At 43.2% G+C, this 27,441-nt stretch overlaps 1 protein-coding gene across 1 annotated transcript in view; it reads right to left on the bottom strand.

Annotated features, from left to right (window-relative positions):
* LOC112215161 (cadherin-7-like) overlaps window positions 1–27,441 on the bottom strand; it is a 98,947-nt gene that overhangs the window by 11,975 nt on the left and 59,531 nt on the right. Inside the window, exons 10-11 of the mRNA XM_024374106.2 lie at window positions 12,797–12,914; window positions 11,594–11,845 (exon numbers count right to left, since the gene is read on the bottom strand). Of these exons, the coding sequence (XP_024229874.1) occupies window positions 11,594–11,845; window positions 12,797–12,914 (370 nt within the window). The remainder of the gene's footprint in view (window positions 1–11,593; window positions 11,846–12,796; window positions 12,915–27,441) is intronic.

Genomic DNA, 27,441 nt, shown 5'->3' with positions numbered 1-27,441 from the left:
TGATGTGGTGTAAAAACCCTGTCTCTGGATTTAATGGGCAATAATGAAAGACCATTGGTGATGGTTCACTGTTGTATTTTGTTTGTGGCTTAGTTAATTAAATCTCATTTGCAAGTGCAATCATTAATAGAAAAAGCTCATAGCAAATGTGACTAGCGTTATCATCATGAGAGACACAACCTGTCAAAAAGTGAGAATCCTTTACACATACTGTACCTTCTCCCTATATCCACAAAGGCATGCTCAAACCCTGCAAACAAAGAGTCGTTAGGACGTCCCCAGCACGTCACGAAATGGTCGCTTGAAGTCGACATGCGGTTTCCCCCCGCAGGTTCTGTCTAGTTCCCGGGTTGGCCCGGGCACTTCCCCGACGATGTTTTTTAGGACTTTCTTGGGATGTCGGGACATGGTTCCCTCAAGGTTTTTGTCTAGTTCCCGGTTTGTCCCAGGGACGTCACCCAATGGTCGCTAAGAAACGTTCTCCCCCCAAAAACAGAAAATCTAACCATGGTACGCGCACCCTAGTTTCATTAAACATCACCCTTTGTTACTGCTGCCAAGTCCATCAAGGCCCTGATTCATGAACCACTGATCCAGTCACAGCTCTTTGGCAATGATAGGGACACCCACACACAAACAGTGCCTTTGACAATGTGTTTTCAAGATACATAGTTGAAACACAGTACATGACTACACCATGTATGTGTATTCATACAGTCATTATTATTTAACATGTCCTCACCTGGGATTTGAATTCCCGACCTCTTGGTTCACAGCATTCTAATCATCCTGCTACGCCACCATGTCTGAATCAATGAGTACGGTTACAATAATGTGATTATTGTGGATAGTCAGCTTAATATAATAACTTTATTAAAACGTTTACATGCTTTGCAAGAACAACGATTTTCCTAATAATCCTGTTTACACATCTGAAATCAGGCTACATAATGGCACTCTGATACATGCAGAAAATCGCCAATCAAAATAAATGTTTTACCACAGCGACCATGTTATTTTTGGGAAGCATATTTGATTCTGTGAAAACTACTTCTATGACGCATACATTCAGCTCCGAATTCACTTCACTCAAGCTAAAGAGGGAGACTTGCTCGGGTGGTGCTAGCAAATGCGCAGATCAAATAATCGGCATTCCAGCGGTGTAAGGTTTACATGTCATAATAATTTGAAAGATTTCTCAGAAAACCAGGTATTTTAATCGGCCTACGCTTACTTTAATTTTGAACAGACGCCGATTAATAATTAAGTTAAGCAGAATAAGATGTTTTAGATTACTTTTGCATAATCTGCCTACTGCCATAATCAGTTTTAATATCTAATTATTACTGTCCATTAATAAACATACTCAATGAATGATTTGCCTATTTCAACACTTTCCACTTCAAAATCAATCTCAGCTCTGTTAAAAATACACTGAAGAAAAAATATTGCATTTATTGTGGTGATTCAGGAGCAACATTAAAACAGAATAATATGACCCACCAATATTAGACAACTATACTGAAAACCCAAACTCAAATAGCTGAAATAAGTCAATTAAATCAATCATCATTGCAGATGGCTCTCTTTTGCTAAGTGCAGAGATGTATTGTAGGTAATAAATGTGCAGGGGACTTCTGATATTCTAGTTTGTGGCGCAGCAGAAAGATAGCATATCCCCAAATCCAGAGGTTGTTGAGTTCAAATCCCAGGTGGGGTCATATAGAAAAGTCAGTAGCGATCAAGTCATGTTGTATGTAATCACATTGTCAGTGATTAAAGATGTGTACACTATTTTAGCTGAACAGGATACCACTTGCCTTAAAACCCACTTACCATTTCATTTCTTTACTTATGGTTTAGAACACCTGGGACCATTACATGACAAAACTCTTGATCGGACTATGACAAAGTCCAAAGAACATTCAGGGGACCATGACACAATGTCACAAGAAAGTCCTTAAAATGTCCCTGGAACTAGACAAAACGTTTAGGTGACCATGACAAAATTTCCCAAGAACATGCTAAAAAAAGGTGCTCTGAGACGTCCCCGTGACAAACCGTGGACAAGACAAAACCTTCAGGGGACCATGACACAATATCCAAAGAACGTCCTAAAAACATCCACCAGGACGTCCCCGGGACATTCCGGTATCAAGACAAAACCTCCAAGGGACCATAACACAACGTCCCAAGAATGTTCAGGTCACCATGACACAATGTCCCAAGAGCGTCCTAAAGATGTCCACAGGTCAAACCAGGAACTATAAAAAGGTCCCCCAGAGAATGTTCCCTTGGAATCATCATGCAATGTCCAAAGGACTAGTAAATGGAAAGTTCTGAGAATGTCCTAAAAAGGTCCTGACATGGTCCTCAGTGATGTCCTGTGAATTTACTGGGAACTAGATAAAGGTCCCCCAGAGAACGTTCACTTGGGACCATCACACAACATTCTTAGAATGTTCTCAGAATTTCAGTGGGATAATGTTGCGCTGAAACCCTTAAACAACCTGATGGGAATGTCGCCGAATGTCCTCAGGACATCCCTTGTTTGCTATATTATATTCAGACACCTTGACTTTTTCCATATTTTGTTACGTTACAGTCTTATTCTAAAATGGATTAAATATATTTTTGAAATTCATTAATCTACACACAATACCCCATTTAAAATTTTAGAATAAGGCTGTAACGCAACAAAAAAAATGTAAAGTCTGAATACTTTAAAAATGCACTGTACAATCACATTAGTAAGTTCTCAAAAAATGTTGAAAACAGACATTCATGAACATGGAGATAACATGAGAATACTACCCATAGATGGTTGATCTTCATGGTTGATCTTCCCCAAGCCTATCTCTGACCTTTTTAACCTGTCTCTCCTCTCTAGGGAGGCTCCCATTGGTTGGAAGGCAGCCACAGTGCATACTTTATTTAAAGGGGAGATCAAACTGATCCTAACTGTTATAGGCGGATTTATATTTTGCCATGTTTATCATAAGTGCTGGAAAAAACTTGTTAATAATCAACTGACTGGCTTTCTTGATGTCTATAATATTCTCTTGGGTATGCAATCTGGTTTCCAGTCAGGTTATGGATGTGTCACTGCAACCTTGGCCAAAGCTTTTGATACGGTAGACCATTCCATTCTTGTGGGACGACTAAGGAGTATTGGTGTCACTCAGGGGTATTTGGCCTGGTTTGCTAACTAAAATCAAATCAAATCAAATTTTATTTGTCACATACACATGGTTAGCAGATGTTAATGCGAGTGTAGCGAAATGCTTGTGCTTCTAGTTCCGACAATGCAGTAATAACGAGCAAGTAATCTAACTAACAATTCCAAAAAAACTACTGTCTTATACACAGTGTAAGGGGATAAAGAATATGTACATAAGGATATATGAATGAGTGATGGTACAGAGCAGCATAGGCAAGATACAGTAGATGATATCGAGTACAGTATATACATATGAGATAAGTATGTAAACCAAGTGGCATAGTTAAAGTGGCTAGTGATACATGTATTACATAAGGATGCAGTCGATGATATAGAGTACAGTATCAACGTATGCATATGAGATGAACAATGTAGGGTATGTAAACATTATATAAGGTAGCATTGTTTAAAGTGGCTAGTGATATATTTACATCATTTCCCATCAATTCCCATGATTAAAGTGGCTGGAGTAGAGTCAGTGTCATTGACAGTGGGTTGGCAGTAGCCACTCAATGTTAGTGGTGGCTGTTTAGCAGTCTGATGGCCTTGAGATAGAAGCTGTTTTTCAGTCTCTCGGTCCCAGCTTTGATGCACCTGTACTGACCTCGCCTTCTGGATGACAGCGGGGTGAACAGGCAGTGGCTCGGGTGGTTGATGTCCTTGATGATCTTTATGGCCTTCCTGTAGCATCGGGTGGTGTAGGTGTCCTGGAGGGCAGGTAGTTTGCCCCCGGTGATGCGTTGTGCAGACCTCACTACCCTCTGGAGAGCCTTACGGTTGAGGGCGGTGCAGTTCCCATACCAGGCGGTGATACAGCCCGCCAGGATGCTCTCGATTGTGCATCTGTAGAAGTTTGTGAGTGCTTTTGGTGACAAGCCGAATTTCTTCAGCCTCCTGAGGTTGAAGAGGCGCTGCTGCGCCTTCCTCACGATGCTGTCTGTGTGAGTGGACCAATTCAGTTTGTCTGTGATGTGTATGCCGAGGAACTTAAAACTTGCTACCCTCTCCACTACTGTTCCATCGATGTGGATGGGGGGTGTTCCCTCTGCTGTTTCCTGAAGTCCACAATCATCTCCTTAGTTTTGTTGACGTTGAGTGTGAGGTTATTTTCCTGACACCACACTCCGAGGGCCCTCACCTCCTCCCTGTAGGCCGTCTCGTCGTTGTTGGTAATCAAGCCTACCACTGTTGTGTCGTCCGCAAACTTGATGATTGAGTTGGAGGCGTGCATGGCCACGCAGTCGTGGGTGAACAGGGAGTACAGGAGAGGGCTCAGAACGCACCCTTGTGGGGCCCCAGTGTTGAGGATCAGCGGGGAGGAGATGTTGTTGCCTACCCTCACCACCTGGGGGCGGCCCGTCAGGAAGTCCAGTACCCAGTTGCACAGGGCGGGGTCGAGACCCAGGGTCTCGAGCTTGATGACGAGCTTGGAGGGTACTATGGTGTTGAATGCCGAGCTGTAGTCGATGAACAGCATTCTCACATAGGTATTCCTCTTGTCCAGATGGGTTAGGGCAGTGTGCAGTGTGGTTGAGATTGCATCGTCTGTGGACCTATTTGGGCGGTAAGCAAATTGGAGTGGGTCAAGGGTGTCAGGTAGGGTGGAGGTGATATGGTCCTTGACTAGTCTCTCAAAGCACTTCATGATGACGGATGTGAGTGCTACGGGGCGGTAGTCGTTTAGCTCAGTTACCTTAGCTTTCTTGGGAACAGGAACAAAGGTGGCCCTCTTGAAGCATGTGGGAACAGCAGACTGGTATAGGGATTGATTGAATATGTCCGTAAACACACCGGCCAGCTGGTCTGCGCATGCTCTGAGGGCGCGGCTGGGGATGCCGTCTGGGCCTGCAGCCTTGCGAGGGTTAACACGTTTAAATGTCTTACTCACTTCGGCTGCAGTGAAGGAGAGACCGCATGTTACCTCTCTCAAAGAGTGCAGTGTATAAAGTCAGAACATCTGATGTCTCAGCCATTGGCTGTCACCAAGGGAGTACCCCAAGGCACGATCCTAGGCCCCATGCTCTTCTCAATTTACATCAACAACACAGCTGAAGCAGTAGGAAGCTCTCTCAGCCATTTACATGCAGATGAAACAGTCTTATGCTCAGCTCATACTCAGCTCTAGAACAAAGCTTTCTTAGTGTCCAACAAGCTATCTCTGCCCTTAACCGGGGCGGCAGCGTAGCCTAGTGGTTAGAGCGTTGGACTAGTAACCGGAAGGGTACGAGTTCAAACCCCCGAGCTGACAAGGTACAAATCTGTCGTTCTGCCCCTGAACAGGCAGTTAACCCACTGTTTCCAGGCTGTCATTGAAAATAAGAATGTGTTCTTAACTGACTTGCCTGGTTAAATAAAGGTAAAATAAAAAAATAAAAAACCTTGTTCAGAACACCTCCAAAACAAAGGACATGTTGTTTGGTAAGAAGAATGCCCCGGATTGATTACCAGCTCTGAGGGTTTAGAGCTTGAGGTAGTCACCTCATACAAGTACTTTAATACCCAAGATGGCGTAGCAGTAAGTCGTCGTGTCCCTCGTATATATCGTCTATTTTTCGTTTTTTACATATTTTTCTTCAAAAACATTTGGCTAAACCTAAGCTTCCAAATACTTCCAAATACTCTCCTGCAACCCGCCTCACCCAATGTAGCTATTTTTCCTAAAGTATTTATATTTACTTCGGAACCGGAACCCCTCAACTGAAGCTATCCGGCTAACCACCAGCTATGCTAGCGGTCTTCAGCTAACCGGTCATCAGCTAAGCTAACCTTTAGCTCGGAAAGCTCTCGCCAGCTCGAACAACGCGACTCTAACCAGAGCATAACGGACCTATTTATTTTTCATCCCCGGATTCATCCCTGGATTCCCACCGCAAACGGAACATTTCAGCTGGATCTTCACAACTAGCTATCTAGCTAAACCGCAACCCCGGATGATTACTCCTGGCTAGCGCTTCCACCCACTTAGCGTGAAGCTAGCCCGGCCAGCGCACCTGTACTACCACCGTAGCATACTCCTGGGCTACAATACCCGGGCCCACGACCGGTCTATCGATGTCACCGCATGAAGAGGAATAAACAGACTCACCCCATCGCGACGTCCCCTAAAGGCCAACTCTCTAGCCCTCGCTATCTCCCTGCTTGCTAAACTCGGCCTGCTAACTGCTAGCTTGTCTAGCCCCGGTCCGCTAACTGCTACCTTGTTTAGCCCGGGCCTACGAACTGTTAGCCTGTTAGCACAGGCCTGCTAACTGCTAGCTTGTCTAGCCCGGGCCTACGAACTGTTAGCTTGTTAGCACAGGCCTGCTAACCGTCTGAATCTCCGCGTCCCAAAAACTCACCGGACCCATATTTACTTTCTATCTCTTCTTGATTTTTAATCTGTTTATACCTTTCCGGAAACCTGCCTCACCCAATGTGATACGGAATCGCTATTATTTTTAATTTTTAGAACACACTCAAGAACCTCCAGAAGCTAAGCTATTTAGTCATTGTTAACTTTTTTTTCAACCTGGATAACACTCGCCAGTCCAGCTTCCCTGCCCCATCCACCGCTGCCCCCTGGACACTGATCTCTTGGCTACATAGCTGATGCACTCTGGACTGTCCATTAATCACGGTACTCCATTCTGCTTGTTTATGTTTTATCTGTCGGCCCCGTTGCCTAGTCAACGCCATTTTACCTGCTATTGTTGTGCTAGCTGATTAGCTGTTGTCTCACCTACTGTTTAAGCTAGCTTTCCCAATTCAACACCTGTGATTACTGTATGCCTCGCTGTATGTCTCTCTCAAATGTCAATATGCCTTGTATACTGTTGCTCAGGTTAGTTATCATTGTTCTAGTTCACAATGGAGCCCCTAGTCCTACTCTTCATACCCCTGATAACTCCTTTGTCCCACCTCCCACACATGCGGTGACCTCACCCATTATAACCAGCATGTCCAGAGACACAACCTCTCTCATCATCACCCAGTGCCTGGGCTTACCCCCGCTGTACCCGCACCCCACCATACCCCTGTCTGCGCATTATGCCCTGAATATATTCTACCATGCCCAGAAACCTGATCCTCTTATTCTCTGTCCCCAACGCTCTAGGCGACCAGTTTTGATAGCCTTTAGCCGCACCCTCATACTACTCCTTCTCTGTTCCGCGGGTGATGTGGAGGTAAACCCAGGCCCTGCATGTCCCCAGGCACCGTCATTTGTTGACTTCTGTGATCGAAAAAGCCTTGGTTTCATGCATGTCAACATCAGAAGCCTCCTCCCTAAGTTTGTTTTACTCACTGCTCTAGCACACTCGGCTAACCCTGATGTCCTTGCTGTGTCTGAATCCTGGCTCAGGAAGGCCACCAAAAATTCAGAGATTTCCATACCCAACTATAACATCTTCCGTCAAGATAGAACTGCTAAAGGGGGAGGAGTTGCAGTCTACTGCAGAGATAGCCTACAAAGTAATGTCATACTTTCCAGGTCCATACCCAAACAGTTCAAACTACTAATTTTGAAAATTACTCTCTCCAGAAATAAGTCTCTCACTGTTGCCGCCTGCTACCGACCCCCTCAGCTCCCAGCTGTGCCCTGGACACCATTTGTGAATTGATCGCCCCCCATCTAGCCTCAGAGTTTGTTCTGTTAGGTGACCTAAACTGGGATATGCTTAACACCCCGCCAGTCCTACAATCTAAGCTAGATGCCCTCAATCTCACACAAATCATCAAGGAACCCACCAGGTACAACCCTAACTCTGTAAACAAGGGCACCCTCATAGACGTCATCCTGACCAACTGGCCCTCCAAATACACCTCCGCTGTCTTCAACCAGGATCTCAGCGATCACTGCCTCATTGTCTGTATCCGCTACGGAGCCGCAGTCAAACGACCACCCCTCATCACTGTCAAACGCTCCCTAAAACACTTCTGTGAGCAGGCCTTTCTAATCGACCTGGCCCGGGTATCCTGGAAGGACATTGACCTCATTCCGTCAGTTGAGGATGCCTGGTCATTCTTTAAAAGTAACTTCCTTACCATTTTAGATAAGCATGCTCCGTTCAAAAAATGCAGAACTAAGAACAGATACAGTCCTTGGTTCACCCCAGACCTGACTGCCCTCGACCAGCACAAAAACATCCTGTGGCGGACTGCAATAGCATCGAATAGTCCCCGGGATATGCAACTGTTCAGGGAAGTCCGGAACCAATACACGCAGTCAGTCAGGAAAGCTAAGGCCAGCTTCTTCAGGCAGAAGTTTGCATCCTGTAGCTCCAACTCCAAAAAGTTCTGGGACACTGTGAAGTCCATGGAGAACAAGAGCACCTCCTCCCAGCTGCCCACTGCACTGAGGCTAGGTAACACGGTCACCACCGATAAATCCATGATTATCGAGAACTTCAATAAGCATTTCTCAACGGCTGGCCATGCCTTCCGCCTGGCTACTCCAACCTCGGCCAACAGCTCTGCCCCCGGCAGCTCCTCGCCCAAGCCTCTCCAGGTTCTCCTTTACCCAAATCCAGATAGCAGATGTTCTGAAAGAGCTGCAAAACCTGGACCCGCACAAATCAGCTGGGCTTGACAATCTGGACCCTCTATTTCTGAAACTATCCGCCGCCATTGTCGCAACCCCTATTACCAGCCTGTTCAACCTCTCTTTCATATCGTCTGAGATCCCCAAGGATTGGAAAGCTGCCGCAGTCATCCCCCTCTTCAAAGGGGGAGACACCCTGGACCCAAACTGTTACAGACCTATATCCTGCCCTGCCTATCTAAGGTCATCGAAAGCCAAGTCAACAAACATGTCACTGACCATCTCGAATCCCACCGTACCTTCTCCGCTGTGCAATCTGGTTTCTGAGCCGGTCACGGGTGCACCTCAGCCACGCTCAAGGTACTAAATGATATCATAACCGCCATCGATAAAAGACAGTACTGTGCAGCCGTCTTCATTGACCTTGCCAAGGCTTTCGACTCTGTCAATCACCATATTCTTATCGGCAGACTCGGTAGCCTCGGTTTTTCGGATGACTGCCTTGCCTGGTTCACCAATTACTTTGCAGACAGAGTTCAGTGTGTCAAATCGGAGGGCATGCTGTCCGGTCCTCTGGCAGTCTCTATGGGGGTGCCACAGGGTTCAATTCTCGGGCCGACTCTTTTCTCTGTATATATCAATGATGTTGCTCTTGCTGCGGGCGATTCCCTGATCCACCTCTACGCAGACGACACCATTCTATATACTTTCGGCCCGTCATTGGACACTGTGCTATCTAACCTCCAAACAAGCTTCAATGCCATACAACACTCCTTCCGTGGCCTCCAACTGCTCTTAAACGCTAGTAAAACCAAATGCATGCTTTTCAACCGATCGCTGCCTGCACCCGCATGCCCGACTAGCATCACCACCCTGGATGGTTCCGACCTTGAATATGTGGACATCTATAAGTGCCTAGGTGTCTGGCTAGACTGCAAACTCTCCTTCCAGACTCATATCAAACATCTCCAATCGAAAATCAAATCAAGAGTCGGCTTTCTATTCCGCAACAAAGCCTCCTTCACTCACGCCGCCAAGCTTACCCTAGTAAAACTGACTATCCTTCCGATCCTCGACTTCGGCGATGTCATCTACAAAATGGCTTCCAACACTCTACTCAGCAAACTGGATGCAGTCTATCACAGTGCCATCCGTTTTGTCACTAAAGCACCTTATACCACCCACCACTGCGACCTGTATGCTCTGGTCGGCTGGCCCTCGTTACATATTCGTCGCCAGACCCACTGGCTCCAGGTCATCTACAAGTCCATGCTAGGTAAAGCTCTGCCTTATCTCAGTTCACTGGTCACGATGGCAACACCCATCCGTAGCACGCGCTCCAGCAGGTGTATCTCACTGATCATCCCTAAAGCCAACACCTCATTTGGCCGCCTTTCGTTCCAGTACTCTGCTGCCTGTGACTGGAACGAATTGCAAAAATCGCTGAAGTTGGAGACTTTTATCTCCCTCACCAACTTCAAACATCAGCTATCTGAGCAGCTAACCGATCGCTGCTGCTGTACATAGTCTATTGGTAAATAGCCCACCCATTTTCACCTACCTCATCCCCATAATGTTTTTATTTATCTACTTGCTCTTTTGCACACCAATATCTCTACCTGTACATGACCATCTGATCATTTATCACTCCAGTGTTAATCTGCAAAATTGTAATTATTCGCCTACCTCCTCATGCCTTTTGCACACATTGTATATAGACTCCCCCCTTTGTTTTCTACTGTGTTATTGACTTGTTAATTGTTTATTCCATGTGTAACTCTGTGTTGTCTGCTCACACTGCTATGCTTTATCTTGGCCAGGTCGCAGTTGCAAATGAGAACTTGTTCTCAACTGGCCTACCTGGTTAAATAAAGGTGAAATAAAATTAAAAAAATAAACTTGGAAGTATGGCTAGATGGTACACTATCCTTCTCTCAGCACCTATCAAATCTGCAGGCTAAGGTTAAATCTAGATATGGTTTCCTCTATCGTAATCCATCCTCTTTCCTCACAGCTGCCAAACTAACCCTGATTCAGATGACCACCCTACCCATGCTAGACTACGGAGACATAATTTATAGATCTGCAGGTAAGGGTCCTCTTGAGAGGCTTGATGTTCTTTACCATTCGGACATCAGATTTTCCACCAATGCTCCTTATAGGACACATCACTACACTCTCTACTACTCTGTAAACTGGTCATCTCTGTAATTCCGTCGCAAGATCCACTGGTTGATTCTTATTTTTAAAACCTTCTTAGGCCTCACTCCCCCCTCTGAGATACCTACTGCAGCCCTCATCCTGCACATACAACACCCGTTCTGCCAGTCACATTCTGTTGAAGGTCCCCAAAGCACACACATCCCTGAGTCGCTCCTTTTTTCAGTTCGCTGCAACTAGCGACTGGAAGGAGCTGCAAAAAAACAATCAAACTGGACTGTTTTATCTCCATCTTTTCCTTCAAAGACTCAATCATGGACACTCTTACTGACAGCTGTGGCTGCTTCACTTGATGTAGTGTTGTCTCTACATTCTTGCCCTTTGTGCTGTTGTCTGTGCCCAATAATGTTTGTACCATGTTTTGTGCTGCTTCCATGTTGTGCTGCTGCCATGTTGTTGTCATGTTGTGTTGCTACCATGCTGTGTTTTCATGTGTTGTCTTAGGTCTCTCTTTATGTAGTGTTGTGGTGTCTCTCTTGTCGTGATGTGTGTTTTGTCCTATATTTTTATTTTATTTTTAATCTCAAACACCGTCCCTGCAGAAGGCCTTTTCCCTTCTGTTAGGCCATCATTGTAAATAATAATTTGTTCTGAACTGACTTGCCTAGTTAAATAAAGGTTAAATAAAAAAATACCCAGCAGTGTAATGATGCATCCCAGAATTGCGACCAGGGCCCCTGTACTGAGGCCAGCAGGAAGTGTGTAGGGCATGGCTCCACACGATTGGGCCACACCGTCCGAGTCACAGTCACACACGTTCACTGATAAGGTGTTGGTGCTACTGAGGGCAGGGCTTCCATTGTCGACAATCAACACGGGCAGTCGATACAGCATCTGCTCCTGTCTACGAAACCCTCCACGTTTCGTTACGATTGACGCCGTGTTGTCTGGAAGGGAGGGTCATGAACATGATCAGTCAGGAAGAAGGGGAAGAGTATTTAGAGATCAAATCCTGCATAGTCTGTGATGAGCCTACAGACTGTGGAACAACCCTAGAATGATTGATATCTCTAATTTAAAACAACCTTAATATAGGAGATTTCTTTATCTCACAAATCACATATACTATAGCTGCAGAGACAACTTTATACTGTTTTTTTATGCTTTGTTTTTTATGCTTTGTTCTACAGTCCGCAAAAACACAACAGTAAATACTACAGTATACTAGTCAGCAAAAACACTAGAGAAATTACTACAGTATGTAGTACACTTTTTTTTCACTAGTATTTATACTATAGTAAACTGTAAATACTACAGTATACTATAGTATTCCTACGATAGTTTATATACACACAACAGTATTTTTTAAATTGGGCAGTGACATATGAATAGTAACAACTGAGGAATAGAAGAGAAAGTATAATGGCATAATGTCAGGGTAGTCCAGAAAAAAATGTACATAGGAGGAAAATATTTTTGCAAATGGGCAGGATACCGTTAGTGATTAAATTATACTTTCAAATTGTGTCATTACATTTCAAAACCTGTTTTTGCCTGCACACTTCTAAACCTGCATCTAAACCTAACATTCATAGATATTCTTATCCATTAAATGGATTTAAAGGTGAAAGAAACATGAATGAGCCATCAGTATCATCCTCAGAAAGTTTATTTCAGCAACTACATTCAATCAAAAAGGTTTTGAAATGTCTAATGCTAAAATCCAATATTTACAAAGAACACTTCTCAATCCACACTTGGCCATGGTTGACCCTGATCTTACATACCTTACAAACCCTGATCCCTTACATTAAAAATGTTCCTCACATTCTTCTCTGTTGTCAGTAATGGACTGTTGTGAGATAATTGGAGTAATTTGACAAAGAGGAGACACCTACCTTTGTTGTCTCGGAGAGTGAAGTTGCTGTTGCTAACCACAGACGCAGGTAGGGCAAAGTAGAAGAGATGACCACTGGGAGATTCATCCTTGTCCACTGCGCTGATGGTCTGGATGACCTGTGGAACACATGACCACACTCATCTACTATGATTGTCTGAACCTCTAATGACACAACCAAATTGTGAAGCTGATCGATTGATTGATTGTTTGATTGATACAATTGCCTAATTGTTGCCACTAAAAGGTCATAAATCCATACCTGTAGTTTCTTTGTTTTAGCCTGGCATCTCCGTAAGAATTAACTGTGCTGGTTGAACATGGTGCCTAATTGCGTTCACAGGTTTGAATTAATTTACAAACTAGCATAAATCTCGCTTAACACAAGGCCAATGCAATAGCGTAACTAAAATGGTGCTAATAAAGCTGATTTTGATTCATAGGAAATATTTATTTTATAACGTTAGCTATTATTTTACATCACTTAACAAAGCACTAAGTGCTTTTTTTGGCAAGAGGAGCCTACTGCAGCCTTATAGGGATGAGATTCTCTCTGAAACATTATAGGGATGGATTAAATTGTTTTTTTTCCGTCAATCTACACACAATAACCCATAATGACAAAGCAAAAACAGGTTTTTAGAAATGTTTGCAAATGTATTAAAAATAAATAACTGAAATATGACATTTACATAAGTATTCAGACCTTTTAGCCTGTTAGGGCAAGGTGAGACGTCTGCATCTCACATAGCCTACAGGAAATGGAAATGCGCAATGCCAAATGCTAATAGTACTCGCTAAAACTCAAACTTTCATTAAAACACACATGCAATTAAAGCTACACTTGTTGTGAATCTAGCCAACATGTCAGATTTTTAAAATGCTTTTCGGCGAAAGCATGAGAAGCTATTATCTGATAGCATGCACCCCCCCACAATACCGGAAAAAGACGTAAACAAAGGAATTAGCGTAGCCGGCGCTACACAAAACGCAGGAATAAAATATAAAACATTCATTACCTTTGACGAGCTTCTTTGTTGGCACTCCTATATGTCACATAAACATCACAATTGGGTCTTTTTTTCGATTAAATCTGTCCATGTATACCCAAAATGTCCATTTATGAAGCGAGTCTGATCCAGGAAAAAGCAGCTTTACAAAACGCTACGTCATTTTTTTAAATTAAAAAAGTTGCAGATAAACTTTGACAAAACACTTCAAGCTACTTTTGTAAGCCAACTTTAGGTATTAGTACACGTTAATAATCGATCACATTGATCACGGGGCGATCTGTATTCAATAGCAGCAGTTCTTGAAATGAAGCTCCGTTTTCTCTCTCTCAAAAGTTCAAGATGTGTACTTGATGACAGGAAGTGCCTATTTCTCATCTGACCAAGGATTAACTTCAAAGCAAATGACAGTACTGGCGACATCGTGTGGAAGCTGTAGGCATTGTAACCTCCTCGCTATCTATTTTCCCTTGCCATTGACAATACAGGCAACTGGCGGAAGGATATCCTTCTTTTTTTTTGTGAACAGTTTTCCTTGGGCTTTTGCTTGCTCCTCACGCTCTGTTATAGTCACAGACATGATTTAACTAGTTATATAAACTTCAGAGTGTTTTCTATCCACACATACTAATCATATGCATGTACTATATTCCTGGCATGAGTAGCAGGACGTTTAAATTTTGCGCGATTTTTAACAAAATGTTGAAAAAAAAAGTCCTGAGCTTTCAGTACTTTGTTAAACAACCTTTAGCAGCAATTACAGCATTGGGTCAATATTGGGTATGATGCTACAAGCTTGGAGCAATTGTATTTGGGGAGTTTCTCCTCATTTTTCTCTGCAGATCCTCTCAAGCTCTGTCAGGTTGGATGGGGAGTGTCGATGCACAGCTATTTTCAGGTATCTCCAGAGATGTTAGATCGAGTTCAAGTACGGGCTGTGACTAGGCCACTCAAGGACATTCAGAGCCTTGTCCCGAAGCCACTCCTGCATTGTCTTGGCTGTCTGCTTAGGGTTGTTGTCCTGTTGGAAGGGGAACCTTTTCCCCAGTCTGAGGTCCTGAGCGCTCTGGAGCGGGTTTTCATCAAGGATCTCTGACTGATAGAAAACTGATAGAGACATACCCCAAGCGACTTACAGCTGTAATCGCAGCAAAAGGTGGCGCTACAAAGTATTAACTTAAGGAGGCTGAATAATTTTGCACGCCCAATTTTTCAGTTTTTGATTTGTTAAAAAAGTTTGAAATATCCAATAAATGTCGTTCCACTTCATGATTGTGTCCCACTTGTTGTTGATTCTTCACAAAAAAATACAGTTTTATATCTTTATGTTTGAAGCCTGAAATGTGGCAAAAGGTCGCAAAGTTCAAGGGGGGCGAATACTTTCGCAAGGCACTGTAGTTGGAGGCCACGGAAGGAGAGTTGTATGGTATTGAAGCTTGTCTGGAGGTTAGTTAACACAGTGTCCAAAGAAGGGCCAGAATTATACAGAATGGTATTGTCTGGTTAGAGGTGGATCAGAGAATCACCAGAAGCAAGAGTGACATCATTGATGTATACAGAGAAAAGAGTCGGCCCGAGAATTGAACCCTGTGGCACCCCCAAAGAGACTGCCAAAGGTCCGGACAACAGGCCCTCCGATTTGACACACTGAACTCTGTCTGAGAAGTAGTTGGTGAACCAGGCGAGACAGTCATTTGAGAAATCGAAGCTGTTGAGTCTGCCGATAAGAATGTGGTGATTGATAAATTCGAAAGCCAAGACCAGGTCGATGAATACGGCTGCACAGTATTGTCTTTTATCGAAGGCGGTTATGATATCACTTAGGACCTTGAGCATGGCTGAGGTGCACCCATAACCGGCTTGGAAACCAGATTGCATAGCGGAGAATGTACGGTGGGATTCGAAATGGTCGGTGATCTGTTTGTTAACTTGGCTTTCAAAGACCTTAAACAGGCAGGGTAGGATAGATATAGGTCTGTAACAGTTTGGGTCGAGAGTTTCACCCCCTTTGAAGAGGGGGAGAAAGCTTTCCAAGCTTTCCGATCTTTGAGGATCTCAGACGATACGAAAGGTTGAACAGGCTAGTAATAGGGCTTGCAACATTTGCGGCAGATAATTTTAGAAAGAGGGGGTCCAGATTGTCTATTGTGGTCTGCTTGAAACATGTTGGTATTACAGGTTAAAAATGTCAGTGAAGACACTTGCCAGTTGGTCAGCGCATGCTCTGAGTACACGTCCTGGTCATCCGTCTGGCCCTGCGACCTTGTGGATGTTGACCTGTTCAAATTTCTTACTCACATCGGCTACGGACACGATGATCACACAGTCGTCTGGAACAGCTGATGCTCTCATGCATGTTTCAGTGTTACTTGCCTCGAAGCGAGCGTAGAAGTAATTTAGCTCGTCTGGTAGGCTCCTGTCACTGGGCAGCTTGCAGCTGTGCTTCCCTTTGTAGTGTGTAATAGTTTGCCACATCCGACGAGTGTCTGAGACGGTGTAGTATGATTCAATCTTAGTCCTGCATTGATGCTTTTCCTGTTTGATGTTTCGTCGGAGGGCATAGGGGATTTCTTATAAGCATCCGGGTTATAGTCCTGCTCCTTGAAAGCGGCAGGTCTAGCCTTTAGCTCAGTGCGGATATTGTCTGTAATCCATGGCTTCTGGTTGGGGTATGTATGTACAATCACTGTGGGGACGATGTCATCGATGCACTTATTGATAAAGCCAGTGACTGATATTGTGTACTCCTCAATGCCATCGGAAGAATCCCCAAACATATTCCAGTCTGTACTAGCAAAACAGTACTGTAGCTTAGCATCTGATTCATCTGACCACTTTTTAATGTCCGAGTCACTTGTGTTTCCTGCTTTAGTTTTTGCTTCTAAGCAGGACTCAGGAGAATAGAATTATGGTCAGATTTGCCAAATGGACGGTGAGGGAGAGCTTTGTATGTGTCCCTGTGTGTTATTTAAAATCAGCCATCTACATTTAGGATTTGTTTGTATATTTGTAATTTGTATATTCAGATCAAAGTTATTGTTAATTAATATCATCACCCATTTTGAATTTCTACGCCCATGGGAGAAGTATATCCCACCCCCCACCCACAGTCCTTTTTCCACACAGCTTCATCTACAATTGTTGAATGAGTTTCCTGTAAACACGAGAGCCCTTTGAACGTAAACTTGTTTCATTTTATTATAAATGTATTTTTTATAGGAATGCCTTCTGGAACATGTGAACTTCCATGTGCCTTAATATCAAAATTGTATGCCATCTGGAAATACCAATACAATTGTTACATTTTGAGCCGAGTTGGTTTAGCCACGGAAAAGGAGGGCAACCTTCCAGCTAGCCATTATTGGCAGAGATAATGAATGCCAAGAGATGAGTTTCGACGCTTCTTTCCATAACATGATCTGGTCAATACATGTAGGTAATCCTTTCTAACGTAGAAATGGATCAACACTCATGCAATTCTACTACGTGATATCTAAAGATATCACTTAGTAGGATTGCAGTCCTTTAGAAACATGTCAAACGAGGTATGGAATCAATCATTAGGATGTTTTTAACATAAAACATCAATAATGTTCCAACCAGAGAATTCCCATGTCTGAAACAAAACGATTTATTGTTGAACTAGGACTCCTTGCACTACATTCTGATCGAAGATCATCAAAGGTAAGGGAATATTTATGTTGTAATTTTGTATTTCTGTTGACTCCAACATAGCAGAGAAATATTGTTACGTCTGAGCGCTGTCTCAGATTATTGCAATGTTAGGCTTTTTCCGTAACGTTAAAAAAAATGTGACACAGCGGTTGCATTAAGAACCAGTGTCTCTTTCTAATTATATGTAGAACATGTATCTTTAGTCAAAGTTTATGATGAGTATTTCTGTTATCTGGTGTAGCTTTCTATAATTCCTCCGGACATTTTGGAGAATTCTCTGTAAACTGAGATTTATGGATATAAAATGCATATTATCGAACAAAACATAAATGTACTGTGTAACATGTCATATGACTGTCATCTGATGAAGATTTTCAAGAGGTTAGTCAATGATTTTTTTTTTATCCTGCTTTTGTCATTTTATATTTTGTGGTACAAAATGGCTACGTTTTCTCTTTGTGGTGGTGGTCTAACATAAATATATGCTGTGTTTTCGCCGTAAAACATTTAAAAAATCTGATACACTGGGTAGATGAACAAGGTGTTTATCTTTCATTTGAGGTATTGGACTTGTTAATGTGTAGAGGTTAAATATTTCTAAGAATATTTTTGCATTCCCTGCGCCACCGAACGGGGGGTGTAGTTCCTGTAGGGGAACATAAAAAAATGTAAATCAGCAACCATCACTCCTGTGTTCCAATCTCATGTTGTGTTAGCTAATCCAAGTTGATCATTTTAAAAGGCTAATTGATCATTAGAAAACCCTTTTGCAATGATGTCAGCACAGCTGAAAAGTTTTGTACTGACTGGCCTTCTTTAGACTAGTTGAGTATCTGGAGCATCAGCATTTGTGGGTTCAATTAAAGGCTAAAAATGGTCAGAAGCAAAGGTCTTTCTTCTGAAACTCGTCAGTCTATTCTTGTTCTGAGAAATTAAGGCTATTCCATGCGAGAAATTGCCAAGAAACGGAAGATCTCGTACAACAGAACAGCGCAAACTGGCTCTAACCAGAATAGAAAGAGGAGTGGGAGGCCCCGGTGCACAACTGAGCAAGAGGACAAGTACATTAGAGTATCTAGTTTCAGAAACATAAACCTCAGAAGTCCACAAGTGGCAGCTTCATTAAATAGTACCTGCAAATCACCAGGATCGCCTGGATGAGGGCAATGTCCTTGGCAGTCTGGTGAAATACACCAGTCTCAACGTCAACAGTGAAGAGGCAACTCTGGGATGCTGGCCTTCTAGGCAGAGTTTCAAAGAAACAGCCATAACTCAGACTGGCCAATAAAAAAAGATGAAGAACACAGACACTGGACAGAGGAACTCTGCCTAGAAGGCCAGCATCCCGGAGTCGCCTCTTCATTTTTGACGTTGAGACCGGTGTATTTCACCAGACTGCCAAGAACATTGGCCTCATCCAGGCCAAGGTGGCGAAACATGGTACTGATGACACCATAGGCCTTGTTGATCTCTACACCAGACAGGATGCTCTTGCCAGCATACTTGGGGTCCAACATACAGTATATGCTGTGGCTTGTATGGGCTTCAGGCAGAAGTCTTCAAGTTTTCTGATGTATTTCAGAACTGCAGTTTCCTCTGGTTGGAGCAACAGTGAAGTGGGCAGGGCAGTACGGATTTCTTCTCTTACAATCTGCAATCAGAGTCTGAACATCAGACAGGATGGCATTGTCTCCCTCAATCCGTGCATTGGCTACTGCTATAGATTTCAGGAGTTTCAGGCTTACCAGCCTTTCCCAAAATACATAATCCAGGAGGATCCTCTTGATGGGGCTGTCAATATCGGCAGACTGTGATATGGCCATTTTTCCTTCCCCTTCAGGAGACTGTCAAACATGATGACAACACCACCCCAGTGGGTGTTGCTGGGCACATTCAATGTGGTGCTCTTATTCTTCTCACATTGCTTTGTGAGGTAGATTGCTGCTATAGCTGGATGGCCCTTCACATTCCTAACCATTTCCTTGGCTCTCTTGTAGAGTGTATCCATTGTTTTCAGTGCCATGATGTCCCTGAGGAGCAGATTCAATGCATGAGCAGCACAGCCAATGGGTGTGATGTGAGGGTAGGACTTCTCCACTTTTGACCAAGCTGCCTTCATGTTTGCAGCATTGTCTATCACCAGTGCAAATACCTTCTGCAATGTAGAGATCGGTGTGTCTGTTGTCCCTTGTGTCTGTGCTCTTGTAGAATACTGGTTGAGGGTTGGAGATGATGTAGATAATTATTCCTTGACCACGAACATTCGACCACCTATCAGAGATGATTGCAATACAGTCTGCTTTCTCTATGATTTGCTTGACCTTCACTTTAACTCTGTTGAACTCTGAATCCAGCAAATTAGTAGATAAAGCAAATCTAGTTGGAGGGGTGTATGCTTGGCGAAGAATATTCAGAAATCTCTTCTAATACACATTGCTTGTGAGCAGAGGTGAACCAGTTGCATACACAGCTCAAGCAAGACATTCACCAGCATTTATCTGACTACGATCCTCCATTGAGTCAAAAAAACTTCTGATTCCAGGAGGACCATAAGCTGTTGCTATCGATATGGTGTCTGATTCATCATTTTCACCTCAAATAGAAGTAGAGGGACTTTTGTCAGAGGTTGCTTGTTGTGAGTGCTGATGGAACTTTATGCACTTGGCCAGATGATTCTGCATCTTTGTTGCTTTCTTCACATATGATTTGGCACAGTATTTCCAAATGTCCACAGCTTTTCCTTCTACATTAGCTGCAGTGAAATGTCTCTACACATCAGATATTGCCTGTGTAAAAACAAAAACAAAACTACAATTCCATGTTCAGAAAAATAGTTAAGCAGTTAGATTAAACAACTCCCTTGTAAGATACATTTCTTAACTGAAACATGTATGGAAATAGGTGAATTAACACTCAGTTAGCAGGCTCAAGCAAGCTAAAACACACATGGTAGCAAAAACTAACTAGCAGAAATTGTTAACAAGTTAGAAATGATTTAAACACACTTTGCTGTAGGCTACTATTTACTAGTTAACAAAAAAGAATGTATGTCATATAAAATATATTCACCCCACCCAGTATTGTAATCAAAACTTGTATTCCTCGGCTCAGACAGTGGTGGCAATAGCATCTCATTAGTGTGCAATATCTTGAAAATCACCTGTACATGTGATGGAAGAGTGCACTGCACATGTGCAGTTCCATTGAATTGGGGATAGTTTAACCAAAATAAGCCATAAGACCTAAAATTGCCATGTGTATCCCATAAAAAAGGTTCACTGTTAAAGCTAACTTTTTTGATGAATTTAGTCAAATTCCCCAAATTCCAGGGCTTAACTTCCCATGGAACATTCCTGAAAGGTTTCCAACATTTTGCAACCCTACCAACGAGTATGTGGAGCAGCCTCACTGCCTCATTGCCTGCATCCGTAATGGGTCAGCGGTCAAACGACCTCCACTCATCACTGTCAAACGCTCCCTGAAACACTTCAGCGAGCAGGCCTTTCTAATCGTCCTGGCCAGGGTATCCTGGAAGAATATTGATCTCATCCCGTCAGTAGAGGATGCCTGGATATTTTTATTTTATTTTTTAAAATGCCTTCCTAACCATCTTAAATAAACATACCCCATTCAAGAAATTTAGAACCAGGAACAGATATAGCCCTTGGTTCTCCCCAGACCTGACTGCCCTTAACCAACACAAAAACATCCTATGGCGTCCTGCATTAGCAACGAACAGCCCCCATGATATGCATCTGTTTAGGGAAGCTAGAAACCATTATACACAGGCAGTTAGAAAAGCCAAGGCTAGCTTTTTAAAGCAGAAATTTGCTTCCTGCAACACTAACTCAAAAAAGTTCTGGGACACTGTAAAGTCCATGGAGAATAAGAACACCTCCTCCCAGCTGCCCACTGCACTGAAGATACACTGGAAACACTGTCACCAATGATTAATCCACCATAATTGAGAATTTCAATAAGCATTTTTCTAAGGCTGGCCATCCTTTCCACCTGGCTACTCCTACCCCGGTCAACAGCACTGCACCCCCCAAAGCAACACGCCCAAGCCTTCCCCATTTCTCCTTCTCCCAAATCCGTTCAGCTGATGTTCTGAAAGAGCTGCAAAATCTGGACCCCTACAAATCAGCCGGGCTAGACAATCTGGACCCTTTCTTCCAAAAATTATCTGCGAAAATTGTTGCCACCCCTATTACTAGCCTGTTCAACCTCTCTTTCGTGTCGTCTGAGATTCCCAAAGATTGGAAAGCAGCTGCGGTCATCCCCCTCTTCAAAGGGGGGGACACTCTTGACCCAAACTGCTACAGACCTATATCTATCCTACCATGCCTTTCTAAGGTCTTCGAAAGCCAAGTCAACAAACAGATTACCGACCATTTCGAATCTCACCATATCTTCTCTGCTATGCAATCTGGTTTCAGAGCTGGTCATGGGTGCACCTCAGCCACGCTCAAGGTCCTAAATGATATCTTAAACGCCATCGATAAGAAACATTACTGTGCAGCCGTATTCATTGATCTGGCCAAGGCTTTCGACTCTGTCAATCACCACATCCTCATCGGCAGACTCGACAGCCTTGGTTTCTCAAATGATTGCCTCGCCTGGTTCACCAACTACTTCTCTGATAGAGTTCAGTGTGTCAAATCGGAGGGTCTGCTGTCCGGACCTCTGGCAGTCTCTATGGGGGTGCCACAGGGTTCAATTCTTGGACCGACTCTCTTCTCTGTATACATCAATGAGGTCGCTCTTGCTGCTGGTGAGTCTCTGATCCACCTCTACGCAGACGACACCATTCTGTATACTTCTGGCCCTTCTTTGGACACTGTGTTAACAACCCTCCAGGCAAGCTTCAATGCCATACAACTCTCCTTCCGTGGCCTCCAATTGCTCTTAAATAAAACTAAATAAAACAAGTAAAACTAAATGCATGCTCTTCAACCGATCACTACCTGCACCTGCCCGCCTGTCCAACATCACTACTCTGGACGGCTCTGACTTAGAATACGTGGACATCTACAAATAGTTAGGTGTCTGGTTAGACTGTAAACTCTCCTTCCAGACCCATATCAAACATCTCCAATCCAAAGTTAAATCTAGAATAGGCTTCCTATTTCTCAACAAAGCATCCTTCACTCATGCTGCCAAACATACCCTTGTAAAACTGACCATCCTACCAATCCTCGACTTTGGCGATGTCATTTACAAAATAGCCTCCAATACCCTACTCAACAAATTGGATGCAGTCTATCACAGTGCAATCCGTTTTGTCACCAAAGCCCCATATACTACCCACCATTGCGACCTGTACGCTCTCGTTGGCTGGCCCTCGCTTCATACTCGTCTCCAAACCCACTGGCTCCATGTCATCTACAAGACCTTGCTAGGTAAAGTCCCCCCTTATTTCAGCTCGCTGGTCACCATAGCATCTCCCACGTGTAGCACACGCTGCAGCAGGTATATCTCTCTAGTCACCCCCAAAACCAATTCTTTCTTTGGCCGCCTCTCCTTCCAGTTCTCTGCTGCCAATGATTGGAACGAACTACAAAAATCTCTGAAACTGGAAACACTTACCTCCCTCACTAGCTTTAAGCACCAACTGTCAGAACAGCTCACAGATTACTGCACCTGTACATAGCCCACCTATAATTTAGCCCAAACCACTACCTCTTTCCCTACTGTATTTATTTTGCTCCTTTGCACCCCATTATTTTTATTTCTACTTTGCACATTCTTCCAATGCAAATACCATTCCAGTGTTTTACTTGCTATATTGTATTTGCTTTGCCACCATGGCCTTTTTTTGCCTTTGCCTATTGACTGTATGTTTGTTTTACTCCATGTGTAACTCTGTCGTTGTATGTGTCGAACTGCTTTGCTTTATCTTGGCCAGGTCGCAATTGTAAATGAGAACTTGTTCTCAACTTGCCTACCTGGTTAAATAAAGGTGAAATAAAATAAAATAAATAAAAAGTGCTAATATTTAGTCAAACTTACAGATATTGAAAATAAAGTTTTTATCTTGAGGCGATCTGCACTTCACAGCCTCACCTTAAGCACTAAACCTTGCCCTTGACTGAAATTGAAAAAGCATGACCCTTACGAATTTTCCTCCAGGTAACCATTCTGTAAATTTTGATCCATCCCTTAGTAACAAAGCAAGCTCTTTTTGTCCTTAACGGTTCAACTCTACCATTGAAATAGTAATGTGGTGCCTCTAAGTAATCTCAAGGGAGGGGTTCGGTATGAAATACACTCCCTTCTAGGTATGGTGGGTAGTACCACTTCAAAGCTTACAATAGAAGCAGGTGACAGCGCACCATATTTGGCAATGGTCTTGGTAAGTGGAGTGTGCTAATACATTTTGCATGATGCTTCCTTGACTAGACTACTGACGTTACACAAAATTCAAAGGCAGTAAGGAATATTTCCACATATGACCAAAGTCAACAATTTTGCTACGTTACAGCTTTGTTCTAAAATGGATTAAATGTTTTTTTTAATCAATCTACACACAATACCTCATAATGACAAAGCAAAAACAGGTATTTCATTTTATTAAATGAAATATCACATTTACATAAGTATTCAGACCCTTTACTCAGTGTTTTGTTGGGGTCAAGTCCTGGCTCTGGCTGGGCCACACAAGGACGTTCAGAGACTTCATGGCTTGGTTGTTGCTCTGACATACACTGTCAATTGTGTGCCTTTCCAAATCATGTCCAAACAATTGAATTTACCACAGGTGGACTCCAATCAAGTTGTAGAAACATCTCAAGAATGATCCATTTTTTAAGAATACAGTTGTTGTCGGGTTACGATTAAAGTAGGCAATGGAGCATCAGTTGTCATCTGCGATTAAATGCTAGTGGTTACAAGCTGTCAGATATTAGGCACTAGAGGAGGTGGAGAAAGACACCCTGCCAATTAGGACTGGCAGACCCAGGGAGATTTTATCCTCATGTGATTTTGTGAGGCCTCCAGAGTGGTGCAGTGGTCTTCAGGCACTGCACTGCAGTACTAGCTGTGCCAATAGAGATCCTGGTTCGAGTCCAAGCTCTGTCGCAGCCGGCAACGACTGGGAGACCCATGGGGCGGCGCACAATTGGCCCAGCGTCGTACAGGTTAGGAGAAGGTTTGGCCAGCAGGGATGTTCTTGTCCCATCGTGCTCAAGTGACTCCTGTGGCAGGCCGGGCGCAATGCATGCTGACACGATTGCCAGGTATACGGTGTTTTCGTCAACACATTGGTGTGTCTGGCTTTCGGTTTAAGCGGGCATTGTGTCAAGAAGTAGTGCAGCTTGGTTGCGTTGTGTTTCAGGGGACTCACGGCTCTCAACCTTCGCCTCTCCTGAGTTCGGACAGGAGTTACAGCGATGGGACAAAACTGTAACTACCAATTGGATACCACTAAATTAGGGAGAAAAAAATAAGGGATTTCATGAATATTAAATTTATACTACTCCCTGGCACTCAGATTAAAACTACACAAGAAAATAAAAAAGCACAACATGTCTCCTGTGTCTGTTTTCATACACAGATACTGTGAGTTTCTTTAAAAAAATGTTTTACAGTGGAAACTGGAATCATGCTGATCAGGGTGATCTATTTGCAGAAAGTTCATATTTCAAACTTTTTTAACAAATCAAAAACTGAAAAATTGGGTGTGCAAAATTATTCAGCCCCCTTAAGTTAAGACTTTGTAGCGCCACCTTTTGCTGCGATTACAGCTGTAAGTCGCTTGGGGTATGTCTCTATCAGTTTTGCACATCGAGAGACTGAAATCTTTTCCCATTCCTCCTTGCAAAACAGCTCAAGCTCAGTGAGGTTGGATGGAGAGCATTTGTGAACAGCAGTTTTCAGTTCTTTCCACAGATTCTCGATTAGATTCAGGTCTGGACTTTGACTTGGCCATTCTAACATCTGGATATGTTTATTTTTGAACCATTCCATTGTAGATTTTGCTTTATGTTTTGGATCATTGTCTTGTTGGAAGACAAATCTCCGTCCCAAGTCTCAGGTCTTTTGCAGACTCCATCAGGTTTTCTTCCAGAATGGTCCTGTATTTGGCTCCATCCATCTTCCCATCAATTGTAACCCTCTTCCCTGTCCCTGCTGAAGAAAAGCAGGCCCAAACCATGATGCTGCCACCACCATGTTTGACAGTGGGGATGGTGTGTTCAGGGTGATGAGCTGTGTTGCTTTTACGCCAAACATAACATTTTGCATTGTTGCCAAAAAGTTCAATTTTGGTTTCATCTGACCAGAGCACCTTCTTCCACATGTTTGGTGTGTCTCCCAGGTGGCTTGTGGCAAACTTTAAACAACACTTTTTATGGATATCTTTAAGAAATGGCTTTCGTCTTGCTGCCACTCTTCCATAAAGGCCAGATTTGTGCAATATACGACTGATTGTTGTCCTATGGACAGAGTCTCCCACCTCAGCTGTAGATCTCTGCGGTTCATCCAGAGTGATCATGGGCCTCTTGGCCGCATCTCTGATCAGTCTTCTCCTTGTATGAGCTGAAAGTTTAGAGGGACGGCCAGGTCTTGGTAGATTTGCAGTGGTCTGATACTCCTTCCATTTCAATATTATCGCTTGCACAGTGCTCCTTGGGATGTTTAAAGCTTGGGAAATCTTTTTGTATCCAAATCCGGCTTTAAACTTCTTCACAACAGTATCTCGGACCTGCCTGGTGTGTTCCTTGTTCTTCATGATGCTCTCTGCGCTTTTAACGGACCTCTGAGACTATCACAGTGCAGGTGCATTTATACGGAGACTTGATTACACACAGGTGGATTGTATTTATCATCATTAGTCATTTAGGTCAACATTGGATCATTCAGAGATCCTCACTGAACTTCTGGAGAGAGTTTGCTGCACTGAAAGTAAAGGGGCTGAATAATTTTGCACGCCCAATTTTTCAGTTTTTGATTTGTTAATAAAGTTTGAAATATCCAATAAATGTCGTTCCACTTCATGATTGTGTCCCACTTGTTGTTGATTCTTCACAAAAAAAAACAGTTTTATATCTTTATGTTTGAAGCCTGAAATGTCGCAAAAGGTCGCAAAGTCCAAGGGGGCCGAATACTTTCGCAAGGCACTGTATATATATATAATATATATATATATATATATTATTTCATATAACATGCCTGTGTAGCAAAAAATACATTTCAATATAAATACAGACATCTCTCTATGGAGCTTGCCTTATTCCCCAACGATGAAGCAGATGGGCACTCTATGATGTACTTTGAATATCGCAATAAGCTTATCTCAAGGAAAGTATCAATTCCATTCCTTGCTCGCCGGGAGAAGGACAGTAAATCAATGTTAAATCAAACCACTTTATAATTTATAATGACTTTCATTATCGGGCCTCTGACGCAAACCATTTTGGAAGCTCTTCGGTGACAAGTCCTCTAACGGTTCAAGTAGAAGATGGAAGGGGAAAGACACTGATGTAGACATAAATTCCCAAAGAGACATTAACAGCCTCAGCCGAACGGTGCAAGACTGAGGAGTCAGATAAATCACAGAATTAAAAGGATTTTTAGTTTACATGCGGCTGGGTGTCAGATCAAATAGATATAAAAGAGCCCGCCTTTGTCTCCATTTGTGCTTTTACAGCACGCCGAATAAACACAAAGGCAGGCAGGGAATGTTTGCTCATTCAAAGTAACGTGCATGCACACACACGCTTGAATGCTTGCTTGCACACACACACACACTGCAGGTCCTATTGTTACACAAGCTAATTAGGGAGGAATTAAAGATAAATGATCCCTGCTTAAAGTTAGATGGGCTCCTAACTTTTCTGAGCCAACACAAGATAAGGCAAAAGAAAGCCTAATAACTGATTACTTTCAAAGTGTCTGGGTTAGGCAGGGCTGTAGAATGAGATCTACATTTTATATCTCATCTTTTGTTTTTTAACTGCAA

The sequence above is a fragment of the Oncorhynchus tshawytscha genome, linkage group LG16, assembly GCF_018296145.1.
Source record: "Oncorhynchus tshawytscha isolate Ot180627B linkage group LG16, Otsh_v2.0, whole genome shotgun sequence".
NCBI lineage: Eukaryota > Metazoa > Chordata > Actinopteri > Salmoniformes > Salmonidae > Oncorhynchus > Oncorhynchus tshawytscha.
This window is presented reverse-complemented; position numbering and strand designations above follow the sequence as displayed.